This window comes from Apis laboriosa, unplaced genomic scaffold, assembly GCF_014066325.1.
Source record: "Apis laboriosa isolate Shangri-la unplaced genomic scaffold, ASM1406632v1 scaffold112_cov148, whole genome shotgun sequence".
Classification (NCBI taxonomy): domain Eukaryota; kingdom Metazoa; phylum Arthropoda; class Insecta; order Hymenoptera; family Apidae; genus Apis; species Apis laboriosa.
In genome coordinates, this window is record NW_025220865.1 from 3956226 (window position 1) to 3977163 (window position 20938).

The window sequence follows — 20938 nt, forward strand, 5'->3', positions numbered from 1 at the left end:
CTACTATATTTGCAATGTAAAATGAGTGACTCATTTCGTAGAAAGGAAAGCAAAAATCGTTTATGATATAATATATACATTAAAATATATATTCTAAATATTAATATAAATTACGTGTGTATGCATATTTAAGTGAATTATAATTGCAACAAAAAATCGATAACGTAGAATTTTTTACATATCGTTTTTTCTTCTATTTGTTACTTTGAAGATTATATTACAGTTATTAATACATATATAATTTATGAAAAATATCAAATCTAAAATAAATTTGATGAATTTTTAAATCAAAATATTTATTTTATTATGAAAATATATAATTAAATATTTCATATATCAATATCCTTTAATTTCTTTTATTTTATAATTTTTATAGAAGATTTAAGTCTGATGAAGAAATTAATTTTAATAACTATTATAATGTATAATGTATAATAAATAGAATCAAGTCCAATTAAAATGGCCGATTTCTGCACATGCGCATTTCTATTTCAAACTTATCATTATCTCGTAAAACACATAGATTTATATATAAATTTTGAAATTTATATATTTATATTTTATATTTATATTTATATTTATATTTATATAATATATATATATTTTTTTTAATAAATGCAATTATTTTTATTAAAAAATATATGTAATAAGATATGTTGATCTTAATTTATAAAATTTATTTTATATTGGTCTATTTCTTATCATAAAAAAAATTAATATATATATTGAGGAATGGTGTATTTTATATGGTAAAATGATAAATCATCAATTTAAAAACAAAGTTTTAGAATGTCAGCTTGCAATTTTATTGAAAAATGCAACACTAACAATCTTATTTAATATAAAGAAATAAATTTTAAGAACGTCTGCTATATGGTGGTAATTGAGATTGTGTAAGTTGAAGTCCTGGGATATTATTAAATCCAAGCATTTGTAACATTTCCTTGGTTTCTGGGTCAACTTCAATAATATCATGTTCCAAAGCAGATACTTCAGGAACATAGTTGTCTCTGCGTTCCCTTTCTTCTTCTTGCAATTTGATAGAAATACCACGTACTTGACTATGTCTAAGACGTTTCATCAAGTGAGTAACAAATCTGAAAATATTGAAATCAAAAATTAGAAAATATATTTTCATTCACTAAATTTCAAAACTTTTTGTTTTTTATATAAATTACAACATACAAATACAATAAATTCATATTAGATAATCACTTTTCAAAATACATACCCAGCGATTTTGTTTCGCAAAGATTTGCTAGGAATAATAGCGATTTCTTCGCATATCCTTTTATTTGTATGGAAGTCCATGGTTAATCGAGTATAATATTTTTCGATGATAAGTTTTGCGGCCTTTTTGACCGTCTTTGTCCTGACGCGACTCTAAAATCATATTTGCATTGTTTTTATTTCAAATTCACTCTATCTTATATATATTTCATTTATAGTTAATAAATTTAGAAATAAAATATTCGATACACTAAACACATCCATATAACCTCAAAATTTGTAAATCACATAAGTAATTAAATATTATAATACACATTACAATACACATTAATATTTTAATTCTTTCATTTAAAATTATTAACAATATATTGCTATATGATTCTTTTGTGAAATTAATAACGGATTGTTGTTACTTTTTACGATTTTTAAAATATACGCACCATGATGACTAATATTCCGTAAAGACAAACTACAAAATGGAAGAGATATAGTACCGCCACAAAGTTATCAACAGTAACGGTCAACTAGAGAACTAATTTTTCTATTTGAATTATCATCAGATTATATTTAAAATGTTCTTTAGATTAGATCTTTTAGCTTTCGAAAGTTCAAAGTAGTTTATAATTATAATCATAATTCAAGATTTTATTTCAATATTTATTCTTTTTTATTAATTATGCACAACTCTAAAAAATTATATTCATGAAATATCAAAACATTATAACCATCTAGCGATAAATTGTGATTAATCATCAGATGATAAAATTATAAAATTCTTCAGTTTGTAAAGAAGAAGATCAAATTTTAAAAATTATATAAATTATAAGCCTTGATATATCACTTGTCGGTAAACAAGAATTGTCGGTAAAAAAGAATTATTTATAATCTTATAAAAATTTAATTTTAATTTCAACTATTATTAATATTGCAATTTTATTTTAATAAATATTTTATTAAAAAAAAGTTTCTTCTAATTGTAAGACAATTTCTGTATTTCGTTTATATTTATAATATTTAATATATTCTATTGAAGATAATATAGAATAATATAGAATAATATATAAAAAATTTAATTATATTTTTATACAAATTTAATGCAATTTCTTTATAATTTAAAATAGTAACTTATTTAATAAATTAAGATATTTTTATTTGTAAAAAATTAAAAAAATTTTTTTTTAAACAAAATTATGTTGCAATTGATTGCAGTAGGTGGCGCCAGCAATATCAATACTGTTTGCAAACCAGTACCGAACGTCAGTGGCTCAAAACATGTCGTGCATCGCGTTGTCGTGTCATGGAACAAGCTTAAATACGTTTCATTTGCCTTTTTTGCGAGTGACAGTTAGTTCTTTTAAAAGTACGAATGCTTTTTATCAACTGATATCATTCAGTTGTAATAGAGCATTGATAAAATTTCAGAAAATTAAAAACGCCAGATGACAGAATACGATGCGATGTGATAGTGGGAACGAAGTGTGGCGGCAGCACTGTACATTAAACGGAGCAGCGAAGTAGAGGGAGGGAAAGTAAGAAAGATATACAATTGTAGAGTGAAGGAGACAGAGTAATGAGAGTGAGATCAAACCATATTGCGAACGCCGCGGTGCGAGAAAGACCGAAATTTCGCTCAGCAGTACATGGCAGTTGGCGTTTGTCCGTGGAAACAGGATAGTAATCCATTGGTGGAAGAAGGAGAAAGCATCGGAGAAGGAGGGCAGACTCGCGAGGGAGAGGCGACGAGTTTGTTTATCGCCTTGGTGAACGGCGAGAGCAGTCAGTGCGGTGCTACACTTGGTCTGTAGTGGTCGGAACGATCGGTAGTTCGGTTCGAAAGTTCGGCCTCGTTCTTCTGACAATTTGTTCCGAATAGTGCGTGGGTGCCGTCGTGTTTTTCTATCGCGCACATGTCAACGTCTATTTAACCTCGTCGTAGACCTCGTGCCGGAAGAACATGCCGCGAACCACTGCCAAAACATAGTCGTTCTGTGTATGTATCGTGTGCCAAAGTCGGTGACATTTGTGTCGTAGACGCAAGATCGCTGGAATTTCACTATACAACGTGGAAACTTGTAACATCGTGTGCTTACAACTTAAACAGGCAAGTATTTTTCTTATTCAGTTACACGGAAAACATAATCATCATGCTTGTTCGTCAAATTGCATACGATTTGATGTCGCATTATTTACGACTAACCTCCTGTCACTTCTACATCTATCACGGTTATGTTTTCATTATGCCTCTATATATCGACTAATATTCTTTTCAATGACCGATTACATGGCTCTTTCTCGCAGTTCTTGTTCCTGTCAGCTGACGTTACGGAGTCCTCGTGTACCACAGACTTTCTCTTCGTGAAACTTCTCCGTCCTGTTTTTTGATTAAGGTTGTACGTTTTTGCTCTTAAGGATTAATGCTAAACACGAGCATGATTTGTATTTTAACTGTCGATATTCTTTTGTGAATTTCTCCCTTGCCAAAGGTCGTTGATCTCAATTCTTTCACTTTCATCGAAAATACAGGCTGACCGTGATTCGCATACAGAATGTACGATGTGTACGCGTTGTGTAAGAAAAAAAAAAGGCTGTGAAAGCAGCAACTGGCTTTAGAGCGTTTCGCGAAGCTACGAGCATGTGTAATTTGGGCCAAAGCGAGTGGCGTGCGAAAAATCATCACGGCATGTGAGCACGCGTGTGCGAATATGTATCATATGCATGAAGCATATCGCTGAAGAAATATTACGATGTCGCGTTCTAATCATGTGGGCTTGTGTAAAATCTTTTAGTCACACCATTCTTTTCTGATCTCAAACTAATTACGGTTTCATATTTTGTACATGGAAATAATTATGAATTATCAATCCACCATTTCCGTCGCGATTGGCTTCAACTTTTTTTTTCTTTCCCCGAATTCTTCTTTACGTGCAATCTCATCTTTTCGAGAGTTCACCACAAAAAATTGCAGCTCTTTTTTGATCGAACGAGTTCAACTTGTCAGTGATATATATGGTAATATACGTGTACTTACACATATAGAATGGTCGTAATGTCCGTGTGTGGATTCTCTGTTACCTCGTTTTCCGTTAGATTTCAAATTGGAGTATGTTTACGAATGTGATTGGCTACAACCTTGTCGATATTAAGAGTACTTTATCGGCTGTATAATTTTTTTATTATGGACAATGTGATTATTATCGTTTAAAAATGATTCGTGAATTATGAAATGGTTTTTCTTTTATTATTTACTCTTACTAATCTTTTATTATTATTTTGCGAAATAATTATTAAAAATATATTCTAGAATATTCGATGATGTACAATACATGTCAAAAAGTTGCAAATAGATTATATTTAAAAATTTTTAATAATATTGACTATGTAATAATGTTATTTGCGAAAAAGATATAATTTATGACTTGTAAAGTGATTTTTGCTTTGCGAAATAAACATTAGAAACGGTAATATCTTATGAAGATATAATAAATTATTCGAAAAAGATTACAAACAGATTGTTCATGTAAACTTTGAAAGTATATTATGATTTGCAATATTTATAAAATTATTAATTTTTATTTCGTTAGATAAAGAATGAAAGTATAAATTATTTTCAAAATTATTTAATGTGAATATGTTTAATTAATATAACAAATACTAAACTATTTTTTGATTAACATTTGTTATAAATAGTTATCATATGATAGCAACTAGTTTCTTTTCATTAATTAAATATAATAAGTTCGATCATTTTGTCGTGTCAATGTTGAAGATTAAAATGTTATATAAATATTTAAATTTTCTCTATAGTCGTATTTGATGCTAGTTTAATAAAGAAATTAACACAATCTTTAATGTTAAAATTTTAAAATTTATACACGCGCTTTAGTTATTCTAGATATCCATGTGCACATTAAATTTACGAATTAACATTCGAATATTCATTAGTTTAGTTGTCACTAAACTGGTCAGACGTATGTTTGTTCAATGTTGTCGTCATCAACATCTTCCTGTACGTTGGTAATTGAATTTGGTACGCAAGATAGTTGTTCGCAAATGCATCCAATGCCGAAACGTGTTATACATATAGGATATTCTAAAATACATTAATTATTAAATATCTATCGATTTATAATAGAGAAACTAATGCCGATTCAATTTAATTTTTACGTATGATGAATAGATTTATTTTAATTTTAACGTTAATAATAAATTTTCAAAGTAAAATAAAATTTCTCAAATTAAAAAACTATATTGTGTATAGTTGTTGTATATTGTCCAGATTCCACGGTTGACTAGATTTTCTCGTTTCTAGCTATCATGGTTTTATTATTCTACTTGCAAGTCTGTAACACTTTTGTAATAAAAATAAATTGAGTATCCTGTATGAAGAACGTGTATCCCAGTTTAATATACTTTATCACATGTTAGAATACATTAATGTCAAATTAATGAAGATGAAAAATATTGATTAAAATTAATTATATATCTACATAGTTTCATGGAAATACGTTGGTTATATTTAATTTAAATCATTTAATTTAAATCATTTATTTATAAATTATTTAATCATTATTTATAAATTTATTATTATTATATGAAAATGATTTAGACATCATTGGAAATTAATGTATGTTTCTATTAATTCGATAAGATTTATATATTTTTTTTAAAAATTATATTTAAAATTAAATGTTAGATATTTCAAAAAAGCGAAATTTTTCATTTCATTAAGAATTTTTTCTATTTCTTTTATATGGTGTTTCCTTTTCAATTATGTTTCGTTTTGTGTTCCTAAAAGAAAGAACTATTCAAACGGTTGAACGTTCAATATTCAAATCACGTTGGCCTGTGTTCGTGTGTCCCCAATTTAACCGCGTTTTCAATGCTTTGTAACAAAGTAAAATGAGCTCTTGAACTTACAAACAGTTACATCTCCTTTCACGTGGCGCATAAATATGATTAATTTTAAAAGGAAACTAAATTTAGAATGTTTAACCTTTCACTTTGCTCTTTGCAAAAGACAAAAGAGTTCAGAAAAAATTCACTTTTAATTTATTTCTATGTCTTTGATTAGTTATTGCATATTCATTGTAATTACATAACTGGACGTGCAAGGATTGTACATTTAAACAAACTGTTAATTTTCAACATCGGTAAATTTTATGCAAAAAAATTTATCATTCCATTACTAATCTCATTATTCAAATTTTATTTACTCACGTATACATTTTTTTATCTCTAATAAAATTTTATTTAATATATTTATTTAATATAAATTTCAATATATTTTATCTTATCCTTTTTTTTTATTCCTACCATTTATCGTATTATTAATTTCGAAACATCCTGTATAAAGTTCCATACAGGATTTTTTTTTTTTTTTTTAATCGTATTTTACCGACAATGATATCATGATGCATTTTTTTATTTTAAATTTTTATTTCGTTTTTTTCGAATTACAATCTTCTTCTTCTTTGCGATTCTTGAATGATGTAAGAATTTATTGTTAGAATTTTTTCCTACTTTTTTAACCGTGTGACGCAATGTTATACCACCTTGTTTAATGCGTCATCACTCGTAATTCGGATGTTAAATATTCTTTGTTTTTCGTGGTTCTTCCCCCCTCCCCCCCCTCTCTCTCTTCATTCTCTTGCTTTTGTCCGCAGTCTCGCTGTGTTTTCGAGGTATTTATTAGGGATATAGCGACAAGTTTATTCGTTTGCATCATATCTCGTTTATTTATAACGGTATATATACCTTTGTGCATTGTAAAGCTTCTGCACGTATGAATAGGAAAATATTTTTGCTCGAGAATCGTAGGGCATTTAATGCATCCAAAATTAAAAAAAACGAAATTATTGACGATGATGAAATTATCGATAGATAATAAAAATTGTAATAAACGCGATAATCGAATTTTCAAATAATAGAATATTCTCTTTTTTTTTTTTTTTTTGATGAAAAATTGACAAAAATTCAATACTGTTCGTTATTATTTACATTTTTATCAATATACAAAACGATAAAAGAAGATTTACTAATCAAATTATCCATTATTTCTTTTTACATTATATTATAAAATTCTACTAATTTTTTGAAATCGTGACACGTATCATTTTAAAATGATGGCCCATTTTACTACGGATATAGGATCAGCATTAGCCAACAGATAATTTTCTATATGAGGGATAAAATTCGTTGAAGAATTTAGCAGCGAGCTTCTTATCAAGAAAACTTTTTCTCCTTCTGATGGACATTTTCTAAATTACTTCAAGCTGTTTCGGTAATTAGGACAGAAATATCGTGCAGCTGTTCCTCCGTGGCTTATTTCACGCGACAAAGTTGCACGTTTCATAGGCCTAATTGCAATCGGCTCGGGTTTACTCGCGTCATATTCGCGTGTCCACGATATTTCAACGGTTATCCAGCCTCTAATTACCAGATTCTTAGTATTTCCTCTTCTGATTATGGTTCTTTTTTTGTTCTTCGGCGAATATCATTCTCTGAGAAACGAGAAAACATGTTCGAAAATAGCTAACAATTAAATAAATGTTTCTTCTATGTTATATCTACATTTATTAATAAGAGTATTCTTATTATTGCGATGATTTTATTTGCAAATATTGCAAATCGATTTTCTCTTCTCAAATTTTTTATATTTTTTGAAAATATTTTCAAAGTTCAAGTTTGTTTTTTATCATCAAAAATTGGTTAATAATTTACCAAATAGCGAATGGCAGTTTTAGGGTAAATTGTTGTCGATTTTCAAAATTTTTTCAAATCTAGTTTCTTTCTCGGTCAATAATTTCAACGAATGATCGAAATTTAAGTTGTACATTGTCTACTTTCTGCCTCAACATTCTACATTCTAATTAAAAATTTTTTTCTAAAAATTTTCCAAATCCATTTCCTCGTTTATCATTAATCAAAATCAGTATATGATATAATTTAAACAAGTGGCGATTTTAGAACGAACGATTCCATTTCTCAAATATTCGAATTTTTTTAAATAAATTTTCTCTTGTCAACGATGTGGCAACTTCTAGCGTAAATATTGTCGATTTTCTACCACGGATTAGAATTTCCGTTAATAATACCTCATCTTGACGTCACCGTCTAAGTCACTTTGTCAGTGATCCGATCAGTTGTTAGATAACGCTTTGGTTATTGCTTCGCCGATACGCTTCTTCCACGTTTGTTCCTCGAGCACACTCGATTTTTCTTTAGAACTTCCGTTCCTTTGTATTCGAAAGTTTAGACACGCTCTGTACGTTGCAAGTATAACGGAAAAATGGAATGGCGAATAAGGAGGAAAGTTGATTCGTCTCTCACAAAGGTTTAATAATTGATTGGAACCGTGAAAAGTATTTTAACGCGTGATACATATTGGTATTAGATTCTTGTCAATGTTGTAACATTGGGTTAAAAGTGGATTGGAAATTTATCTTGTTATACAACGTTTTCTGGATGATAGTATAAAGGATGTAATATAAAGGTATTTTTATCTGTTTTATCATTTATGCTTTTAAAGATCTGCTTCTTTTTAGTTTTAATTTTTTCTAACCAAGTATTGATTACCAAATTCATGGAACTATAGTTTTAGAGAATTTAGAAAATTTGAATCGAATTTAATTGAACTGTAACAACAATCCAAATGTTTTAATATTTCATGTTATTAGCTTTATAAGCGAGTTGATTATAAGTGGGATCGATTAAAAAGACGTTATTAACAAATTGGCTTAGTTAGGTAATAAAATGTAATCAACGTAAATTGGTTTAACAACGAATCAATGCGAAGAATCGAAGATCGAATTATTGAGATTGGAATGGAATTGCATTTAAATTAAAGTAAAATTCTCGCGAGAAATACTTTCGAGAGTTTTTTGTCAAATTTCTACCCTTGTACATTTGAGAACAACTCTCTTGAGTTCTTCTCTCAAATTTATATCTTTATACATTTGAGAGCAACTCTCGAGAATTCTTCTCGTGTCCTTGAAACGCGAATATATTTGAGAGCAATCCCTCTTGAGTCTTTCTTCTCTCTCGAACACCTGTCTTTAAAATAGTTTAAAATTGTTGCGTTTGCCGGTTGAGAAACAAAAACAAAAACAAAAACGTATCTTTCCGTCTCTTCTCCGTCTCTTCTCCGTTAAACTTTATTACGTCTAACCGCAATTTCGCGAGCGAAATCCGGTTAACTCAACTCCTTTCCCTCCTTTCTATATCGACAATACGCCCAAGTATATCAACCTCTCCTTTTCACCTGTAACCAACCATCGCTCGTTAAACTTTCGCGAGCGTACCTTCTCTCTCTACCCCCTCTCCCCACACGTATGTATCTCGCGATCAAAATTAGATCACCAACCGTTTTCCTCTCCTCCTTCTCCTCCTCCTCCTCTTCCTCCTTCTCTTCGCCATTATTTCGATTTATTGTTTCGTCGAAAATTCTTGTGTTCGACCACGATACAATTCTTACCACTTCTACGTGCGCTTCTTCGACCGATATTAAGTAGTTATAGTATTAAGGATTTATCAAGAGCTCTCCATTACGATTTTTGTGGAATCCAATGTTTTGATTCTTGACTTGCAATAGCATATCTTGAATCCTTTTTTTTTTTTTTGCTAAAATCGAATTCTTAGATTCGTAGAATTTTTATTTTAAATTTCTGCGATTTTTTTCCAGAAAATCAAGAATTTAATTTTGAGAATATAGTGAGAATATAGTGGAAATTATATAATAAATTAATAATAGTTTTAAATGAAAATTGGTATTTCGTTTCGAAGTTATTAGAATGATATTTACAAGTGAAAAATTTAAAATTTGAGTTGAATTCCTGTATTGGTTCCTGTAACAGGATTTCATTGCATATGTCTCTGTGCAATGTTTTTTTACTGTAAATAAAAAATGGCATTCGGATGGGCAGCATTTTTCAATACCGTTGGACATACGTAGATCGTGCAATATTTATAAAAATGCGCTTGGTATAACAAATATTTGGATGTATGGTTGTGTAAAACCAATTTTTTTTTCTCGTGTAATGCGAATGTGATTCCCTAAAAATATTGTCTGCTTTCTTCTTTTTTTTTCTTTTTTTTGAAAATCAAATTATACAATGGAATTGGAAATTTTTTCGATTAGTTCCATGATTAGTTATCCCTCTCTTTTTCACTCTTCTTCGTTCTATGAAAATATTCGTTCACCATTACAACTTAAGTTGCATTAATTATCATTCGCTTTTAAAAATATAAAATTATCGATCGTTTTTATTATATTATTCTCTTCGATCGTGTCATCTGGATCGATCTCTCGCATTACGATTTTACGTATCACGTTACATCATAGAAAACATTATATATATTATGCCACACATGTATACATTACAATCAACAATTGCCTTTACTATTTTTAAAATTAAATTCTTAAATTTTGTATAAAAGTTTATATTTACAAATACAAATGCATATTTTGGGCTTTATCTATTCACGATTCATTACGATCGACGGATGATCTGATATATAAATCTTTTTTTTTTTTTTATCTCAACAACATACAACATTTCTAATATTCTACTCATTTTTCACTTATCCACCATCTTGAAATTGTTTCCTCCTCTTGTTTCGAACAATTCTCCGTATTCCACGAGTACTTGCCGATGTTTCTGATTACTCACCCGTCGCGTCTCTTGATTCCAATTCCACGGACGCCCGTGGAATCCAGCGAGTTTCATCGCTTTCATGGCTTTAACACAGTTTTCGAAATCTTTCGAGGCGTGCTCCCCTTCCTCCCTACGTGGAAGAACTAGCTCTTCGTTTTATCTCGAGTTTTCTTCTTTGTTTTTCTTCTTTTCTTTTGCGACGATACGTGCAAAAAAAAATATATATATATAAAAAAAAGGCATTCTACATTATTGATTTTAATTCAATCTGAATTTCTTTCTTTTTCAAGTTTTTAATGTCATAAGTAAATGCCTTTGACTTGTGTGATAAATTGTATTCTCGAAAATAAATTGTATTCTCTAATGTCACTGATTTTTCATTTTTATCTTTGGAAAGATATTATAAGTCAACGCGATATCTTCGTTAGGAATAATCAGGGATCAAAAAGTTTATTCATGGAACGAAATCTTGCACCTTTTTGGAAAGCATATAAATTTATCTGGTTTAAATACGAACGTATATTTCATTTTTAATTTATCGATGTTTAAAAATCATTATTTTGTGCTATGTATAGTTAGTTCTAGCTTTCTCTACATTTAACTTATAAATTTAATAAATTACAAATTAACATTTTTACATGTTAATTTTTGTTTTATCCTTTATATAACATCAAAATAAATAACACCGTATGTATATAATAGAAAAAAAAAAAAAATGCAATAGAGCGAAAGATTAAAAAGAATGAATACGTGACCACGGCGAAATCGAAATAAATTTCAGAATGCGTGTCCAGAGAGCGTGAAAAATTCTCTCCGCGATAATTAATATCATCACACCGCAAAGATCCCTTCGTGATATCCTTCCGGCATCGTGACCGCCAACATTTTTTTTTTCCCCCTCCAATCATCGTAATTTTTTTTCTCTTTTTCTGTTGCAGACAAGATTCCCCTTCTCCAGTTGATCGTAAAAAAAATCGTGAAATCGTTTCCGCGAGTGTCGTGTCGCGTGTCGCGAGCGATCTCGTCACCGTATCCCCTTCAATTGTCTTATTCTCTTTTTACTCCTCCTCCTTCGTGTCGTTCGGATGCGTCGTAACGTTTACGATGGTACACGGAAATTAGATGAAGATTCGCGATTCCCGCCGGTTTTCACGGGAACATTAACCTTCGATTTCGTGTTTTTCCCGTCGTACCGTGTCTACGACGTTTGAAAATTCTTTTCGGTTGTGAATCTCGGGTTGAACGGGTAGAAAAATTACGCGTAACAATATTTTGGAAGATAGTATCTCGTCCGTTTGGAAGTCGACGAGATGATCGTTCAAGCGGATTCGTTGTGCGTGTTACTAGTGATGTTGATCGGTGCTCTGTTGGTAAAGTCGGAACCTGGGCCACGGCCGCGATCAACGCCGATCTTTACCAATCAGTTCGCAGTCCACGTGCCAGATGGACCGGACGCTGCCGCGGAGATCGCTGCCAAGTATGGATTCGACAATTATGGACAGGTGAGTTTTGATTATTTTCCTTTCATTTACTTATAGTTGATTGTACTTATAGTTCATCTTCTGTAACGTTATAGAATTTGAAAGTTAACGTTATTATTGCGGATAAACGTGGGATGATATAGAAATTGTTTGTATTTCGTACCGCATTACGGCTTCGGGTCGAGTCGGGAAAATTCGGTATTAAGCGGATCCGACTTTGGCCGAAGTTTTCCGATCTAATCCGAAATTCGAATTCTCGTGTCAAGGAGCAATGTATAAAACTAACCTTATCATTGTATATAGAAATTAGATTCTAGATATCAAAACGATGAAAAAAAGTGATATAAAAAAAAAATACCAATAGATAAATAAATATCAATAGAGGTTTATTTATCGAGTTAAGTAAACAATTTAATTTTATTTAGGCAAATAATAATCGATAATATATTTAGCCAAATGATTATAAGTAACGTATTTCAATTTTATTCGGTGCAATGCAAGTTGAGCTATCTTTCATTATTTTTTGAATTTTATTTTATTTAATTATCATATATTGTTATTCTATTTAAAGTACTGTTATATTGGAATTGAAAAAATGATTTTAGTAATCATTATTAGTTCGTTGATCTCAGATTATAAACATAATAAACGGCAATATAATTTTTATCTATCACGAGCAAATAAAATTTAAATTATATAGAGGAATGAAAGACATACGATTTATTCTCGATTTAATACTATATTTTTGTTAAATCGTTTTGTAAAATTCATTTACGAAAGTAATAATAAATATACCTTCGCATTTATTAAGTCGATTTATTATTCGATTACTCATATTTATCATAAATGATTAATTGAGTACTGTAAGAAGTTTTATCTTGATCATCGGCTTCCAGTCACTTTGGTTCAATAGTCCTTCATTAACAACATAATTCAAGCAAGAGATTGCTCGTGCGTGTCCAACCCGTTATACTTGTAATCGCTCGTAATTCGTTATACAAATTTATCGCTTTGGATTGACACAGTTTTGATAACAGGTTTTTCCCTGGTTTTTCGCGTGCTTAATTTTCATTTTATCAAGAATATCAAGGACATTTACGGGACACAATGATCATTTTATAGTTAAAAGTATTTTCGATACACCTGATGAGATAAAAAACAAGTTTTTTCACGGATACCGGTTTCGCATTTTTTTATCTCGATTTCTTTCACGTTTCGCATGAGGCAATGAAAAAATCAAGTTATATTATGATATATTAATTGTATTTCAACAACTTGTTAAAATTATTATTAAAATTATCTACATAATAGTTATTTAATTTTTTATTTTTTGCATTAAGTGGAATATAACGAACAATATAACGGAAATGTAAAAATAGAAGAAGAGAAAAAATAGAGAAGAGAAAAAATAGAGAAGAGAAAAAATAGAGAAGAGAAAAATTAAACGAGCACTAAAAAAGAAATGGCAATTTTTGGATAAATTAATTTCATCGATTAAAAATAAAATTGAGAAAGATTATTAAATCTAATTTCTTTTTGGGAAAACTTAATAAAATAATAAGATTACAAAAATTAGGAAACAAAATTATCTCTATTATAAATGCAATTTGATATTTGCAACTAAGGAATTAATATTATGCTTGATTATGAATTTTTACAATTGCTTATTATTTTATTTATACGATAAATTTGCTTTACCGATAGAGTCGCAGATAGTTATTCGCAAATATGGCGGAACACGTTGTATAAAGGCTTGCTCGATTTGAGTTATTCAGAATGTATTCTAGTTAGAAGCTATTATTCCAAAGTAGTTATTGTAATAGAGTTTAAATAGACTCAAGGGAGGAATTAATAAGGACGGTTTGCAAAGACTTGGCTCATCGGTATTCCAAGATATATTAACCTTGACCATCAAACTTACCATAATTACCGATTAATGACCGCCGATACGCGAGATATCAATGTTACGAATAAAAAATTTATACAAATCCAAAATATTTAAAACTTTTCAATATTGAAATAACTTAAGAGATTTATATAATATATAATATTAAAAAAAAAAAAAGGAAAAATTATTACGAAATATTCAATTTTGAGGATTACTCTGTTTGGCGGTTTATTACGATATCTTCCTTATCAACCGAGGCAACCAAATACAAATTTACGGAATGTTTGTTAAGAGAAATTCTCTTGAACCTTCGAAACAGGATGAAATAAAGTTGTCAATTAAGCTTCGCCTATAAAATTTCCACGAAACCAAAACTATCGCGAGTTCTGTAAGTTACATCGACCGACGGAACGCGAGCAGCAACTTCAAACTTTGAATTAGTTCGAGGCAGACATCAGTTTGCTAAATGGAGCGGATAGGGCGAGGACATAAAAACTTGTGACGATAATTATTCCAAGGGAAGGACACTAATTGGGTGCATTAACTAAATTAAGGTTTAAAATAGTACTATTTAAACGGAATTGTAGTAAACCCGAATCACTAAGTATAAGTTCCATTACCTGATTAATTGTCGTTACTATATAATTAAATTTGGCAAATGTATTCGGTTATAGAAGCAGTGTTTCATTTTAGCAGTATTTTTTTCTCGTTCGATGTGCGTTGACAAATATTTTTTTTATCGCGAAGTGGTGCACAGTTTTCAATTTTTCGATTAACGAAATCATCGAGTTTCTTCCAATTTTTGAATTCCAATCTATTTATCAAACGATATCGAATATCGTTTTGAATCTGATAATCGAATAAAATCAAATCGACGGAATAATTTCAAACAACAAACGATATTTTTCATCCTTCTTCTTTACGAATAATTTAAATATCGATTCGATAATTTATGAAATAGAAAAAAAAAATATATACTTAATAATATCTATCGTTCCATTCACCAAAAATAGAAGCATATTTGAAATTGAATGAACTTTTACATTAAATGTATAAGTAAATACCAATTTCAAAGCCAAAGGATTCTAGTGTTTAATACGAATAGGGGGCAGAGAGGAGGATCGCCAGTATCGATTGCAAAGGCGATTTCCATGAATTTTTCAAGAAAAAAAAAAAAACTCCACCACTGCCATTTCGCACCACGGTTCACGATCACGACGGCCGCCATCGAAAAATTTTTACAGCTCGCGCCCGAACTGCGGTCGCTCGCAACCAGAACGGTTATCGCCACCTCTAAAAAGTCCTCATGATCGTAAAACTATAAATCACGTTTTAGCTCGGCGTAGTACAAGTTTCACGATCCGCATTCCTGATCCCAGGCTTTTGTGAATTCGTGTGCCCGTTTCCATTCCGTCCGTTTCGCGGTGTTGTATTTTTATGTAACCGCGCGAAACATCCTCTCCCCTTCCCCCGCCCCTTCTTCCCTCCCTCCTAGTGTTCAACTGCCGCGCACAGGTGAAAATTTCATTGTGTCAACCGTCCAGGGAGATATTTCGTGCTTTCGTGCTAATTTTCGATCTTTGTTACCACTGATGGCAAAACGGAAAACAAAAAAAGGAGGGGGGAGCTACGAAATTGCGCCCGATATTTGCACCTCCCTTCTATCTTCGCCCTTTTTTACCCGTGTTTTTCGTCATCAATGTCAATTTTTCACACCTCGATAGTTCGATCAATTTTTCGAGTTGTACGTCAAATCTGTTTTAATATTTTTTTTTTAGTTTTAATCGAAACGAATTAAAGAGCAAAGAATGCTTTTGAGTAGGATTGAGTAGGAATATTTCAAAGAAATATTCGAACATAGCATTTTAGGTTATGTATTATTGAAGGTAAGATAAAATTGTGCCTGTGGAAATGAAAAGTTGTTTAAATTGGAAAGTTATTATATCGTGAATCAGGAAATGAGGATAGGATTATATATATATATATATTTGTTTTGAGGGATTAATATTCTGTAAAGTAAAAACGTACGTTCATTCGAGCGAACTTTCTAACCAGTCTGTAAATCCGTTTTTACGTTTCAAGATCGTGACCATGGTGAAAATCGCTGGAAGCGGGATGAACGAACGAACGAACGGTTTCAGCCTTTCTAAGAATCGAATTTTTAAAAAAAAAAATTGATATGACTTATTTCAATTCTATTGAAATATCAATTGATACACATTCACTTATACATATTTGAGACTAATTATTAACAAATCTCCATTCCAAACTTTCCAAAAACACATCTTAAAGTCTCTATCTCTTCTTTCTTTCTATTTTTCATCATCTAGTTCACATAGGGCATCATATATACCTTAGAGCAATCCTTCTTTCTCTCTGTTTCTTATCATCTTGTCCACTTATAAATTCACACATTTGAGATTAATTATTAACTGTACAAATAAACAAATAATTCTAAATTTTTCATCTCAGAAACATCAAAATATACTTTAAAGCATTCCTTCTTTCTCTTTGTCTCATTATCTTGTTCACTTATATATTTACACATTTGAAATTAATTATTAACTGTACAAATAAACAAATCATTCTAAATTTTTCATCTCAGAAACATCAAAATATACTTTAAAGCATTCCTTCTTTCTCTCTGTCTCTCATCATTTTGTTCACTTATAAACTCACACATTTGAGATTAATTATTAACAAATCTCCATTCGAAACATTCCAAAAACATATCTTAAAGTCTCTATTCTTCTTTTTTTCTATTTTTCATCATCTAATTCACATAAGGCATCATATATACCTTAGAATATTTCTTCTTTCTTTGTGTTTCTCATCTTGTTCACATAAATATATCTTCACACATTTGAGATTAATTATTAATTGTACAAATAATTCTAAACTTTTCATCTCAGAAACATCAAAATATATTTTAAAACATTCCTTCTTTCTCTCTGTCTCTCATCATTTTATTCACTTATAAATTCACACATTTGAGAATTATTAACAAATCTCCATTCCAAACTTTCCAAAAACATATCTTAAAGTCTCTATTTCTTCTTTCTTTTTATTTTTCATCATCTAGTTCACATAGGACATCGTATGTACCTTAGAGAATTTCTTCTTTCTTTGTGTTTCTCATCTTGTTCACATAAATATATCTTCACACATTTGAGATTAATTATTAACTGTACAAATAAACAAATAATTCTAAACTTTTCATCTCAGAAACATCAAAATATACTTTAAAGCATTCCTTCTTTCTCTTTGTCTCTCATCATTTTGTTCACTTATAAACTCACACATTTGAGACTAATAAATTAACAAATCTCCATTCGAAACTTTCCAAAACATATCTTAAAGTCTCTATCTCTTCTTTCTTTCTATTTTTCATCATTTAGTTCACATAGAATATTATATGTACCTTAGAGCATTCCTTCTTTCTTTCTGTTTCTCATCTTGTTCATATAAATACATCTTCACACATTTGCGATTAATTATTAACTGTACAAATAAACAAATAATTCTAAATATAAATAATTTTCATCTCAAAAATATCAAAATATAGTTTAAAGCATTCCTTCTTTTTCTCTGCCTCTCATCTTATTCACTTATATACTTACACATTTGAAATTAATTATTAACCAAACAACAAATCTCTCTTTCAAACTTTTTATCTTTATTAGAAACATACTTGGAGCATAACTGTATCACGTGTCTCAATTAACTTTATTTCATACATAACTTTTCAAAAAAGAAAGAAAAAGAAAAATACCAACAATCCATTTCCCTCCACCTTGCCACAAAAACTTACTTACAAATTCACAGTTCCCTATCCAACTATCAACTCCTTCGCCCAACGTGCGCGGATAAACGCCAAACTTTCCGTCTCAGAAAGGCGGACGCATCATCCCCCCCCTTCTCACCCATACACACTTCCTCCACACACATCTCGGACCAACTATTAACTCTTTCGCGCGACATGCGCGGATAAGCGAACTTTCCATCTTCGAAACACATATACTCCCTTAAAGTATCCCTTCTCTCTCTCTCTCCCTTCTATCGACGCCATTTTTTTTCGCGCAAAATTTAAATATGTAATATTTATTAATATGTGTAATAAATCAAAATCACGAGCAAAATTATATTATATTAATTAAGTTTTAAATTAGTTTTATATTATTTATATTATATTATTACTTAGGATAAGTTATTTCGATAATCTATTGTTCGAAATGTAATAATAATAATCATAAATAATTGTAGGTTACAAATAATTGTGAAAAACGGATCAATTATAATAACTATGATAATATATTTATATGACAAATGTTCATTTCGAAAATTCAATTTAATTAATTACTTTATTCGAAATTTTTAACCAGTATCTTTTCAAGATTAACCTTGAGTTATATATTATATGTTCTCGCGATAGGTTTGGATGATAAAGGGGGGCGGGAAAGGAAGAGGAAGGGCGGAATATCGAGGAGGGAAAAATGGCGGAGGGGAATGGCGTGTCGGTTGGGACGTAAACGCGTCATGAGACGGAAGTTTATTACCTGTTTCTGGCAAATGCATAGCGATCGTTGCCATGTTCCATGTCCCTTCCCCTCCTCCTTTTTCTCTCCGCATCCTTGGTTCTCCTCCTGAAAAGTTTTCTCTCCACCTCCTGCATGCGTTCACTTCAGGAATCCTGAAAAAAACCTCCTCGAAAATTCCTCTTCTCGTCTTCTGCGCGAATAATAATAATATAATGCATGGTGTATCCCATTTCGAAGCTTTAACTCGGATATTTTTGGAATTTCCTTTCGAGTTTTATTTTCCTCTTCGTCTTTTCATCGAATGTTTTCTAATTGCTATTTTGCAAATAAATTAGATTTTAATTTTTTTTTACAAAAATATTGCAAAAGAATATTATTTCTCTCGTAACGTGTGAATTTTTGGAAAATTTTAAGATATCCAAAGTGATATATGTATAAACGTGATATTTGAATGGCGGATCTCCATTCAAATTCTTTCTATGGTGCATAAATATGTGCAAGTCGAGTTAGTACAATGAACTCTCCACACTCGTCACGTTTTTTTTTTTCCGGTAAGAAAATGCTTCTCTAAGAAAAATTTCTTATTGCATGATTCATTTTTGATAAAAATTAAAATTCTGTTTAATTTATTTGAGCTCCTATTCGAGGCTGAAAAAAAATTTATTCGATATTCCGAATTAATCACGAATATTCATAGTTCTCTGTAAGTAAAAATAAGATAAATATTTTCTTTCACTCAAAAAAAAAATCTCGAAATATTCAAAACAATCGTCTTATATTGGGATAAAATTTGATTTTATATATAATATAATAAATATAATAAATAAAAATAATATAATAAAATAATATAATAAAATATAATAATATAATAAATTTAATCAAATGATCCATTTATAATCTATATATAATAATTCATTTAAGATAATTGTTTTGAATATTTCGAGATTAGGCTTTTTTTTAAAATTAATTCCAATTAAAGGATCCATTAATCCTTTTATATATACATAATTTTGAAACTTTTATATTCCATATCAAATCGAAAATATTAAACAAAGAAAAAAAAAAACAATTTTTTCAATATTTTTATCTCTTTACAATTTTTTTAATTTCCACAATTACATTTCTACAACGAGATTAAATACTCTCGTTTCGTTCCCTCCATCTCGCGATTTAATTTTCAAAATTAAAAATCACTATGTTAAAAATCACTTTAATCATTCGATGCTATTCTAATGGTCAGCTCGATAAAAGAAAAAAATGGCGAAAGCTATATAATCGAACATAGTAGGCTTCTTTGATCGCGTTTCGAACGTGGCTCTTCGCGCGTGAAATTTCGTCACATTTTATCGTCGATTCGACTCACTTTTTTCCTTCCTTTTCTCTCTCTCTCTCTCTCTCTCTCTCTCTCTCTCTCTCTCTCTCTCTCTCTATCCTCGCCACATATTTATTTCACGCAGTTTCGAGGTCAGTTCGAGTTTCGACGATTGACGACTCTTCTGGGACATGGACGATATCGGTTCCTGCTTTTTAACGTTTTTCGGATCGTTTGTCTTTGCCTCTGATACCGTTACGATTTCTGATACCGTCGTGATTCGTATCGTGTATGTTTGTTACGGATCGTGATAGATCGATTTATTAAAAAAAAATAATAATAATAAAATAATAAAAATAAAAAAATCAATTCGTCATCGAAACGATTGAAAAGAGAAATTTGTTTTTTTTTTTTTTACTTACGAACGATTTTTCCAATTTTTATTATTCGAGAGAAAGTGATTTTTGAATCATTGATATTAGATTTAAATATGGACGTGTGAAATCGAATTTTCTTAATGAAGAATACATACATTTCGGATATATCGTTTCGTCGTTTTTTACAAATTTTTTTAAAAAATTGTACAACGAATCGAGCGAATAATCAATTTGGAAATAAAACGTAAACTATTAGCAAGATATTTTTTCTTCATTTTTTAAACTTTACCTTATCGCCATTTATCATATAAGAGTATAACTTATAATTAGACCGGATGTTTGCCGCGTTTATGGAAAATTTAAATCTGTTACTAAATATATATATATAGAAAAAAAAAATGTACAAAATACAAACAAGTATTACAAATAGTCGAAACAGTGAAAACAGATTTCTATTCA

At 30.0% G+C, this 20938-nt stretch overlaps 2 protein-coding genes across 3 annotated transcripts in view; one reads left to right on the top strand and one right to left on the bottom strand.

Moving 5' to 3' along the window:
• Positions 1–782: 782 nt before the first annotated feature.
• Positions 783–1704, bottom strand: LOC122713778 (40S ribosomal protein S17). The gene is made up of 3 exons (XM_043934542.1): positions 1671–1704; positions 1232–1383; positions 783–1097 (listed from the first exon to the last, which is right to left on the bottom strand). The coding sequence occupies exons 1-3, from the start codon at positions 1671–1673 to the stop codon at positions 857–859; spliced, it is 396 nt and encodes a 131-aa protein (XP_043790477.1). The 5' UTR covers positions 1674–1704; the 3' UTR covers positions 783–856.
• Positions 1705–11824: 10120 nt separating this feature from the next.
• The window catches only part of LOC122713004 (furin-like protease 2), a 378215-nt gene continuing 369101 nt past the window's right edge, over positions 11825–20938 (top strand). For both annotated transcript variants that reach the window (XM_043933123.1, XM_043933132.1), the window contains exon 1: positions 11825–12385. In XM_043933123.1, coding sequence (XP_043789058.1) covers positions 12194–12385 — 192 coding nt within the window. In that variant the 5' untranslated portion in view covers positions 11825–12193. The remainder of the gene's footprint in view (positions 12386–20938) is intronic.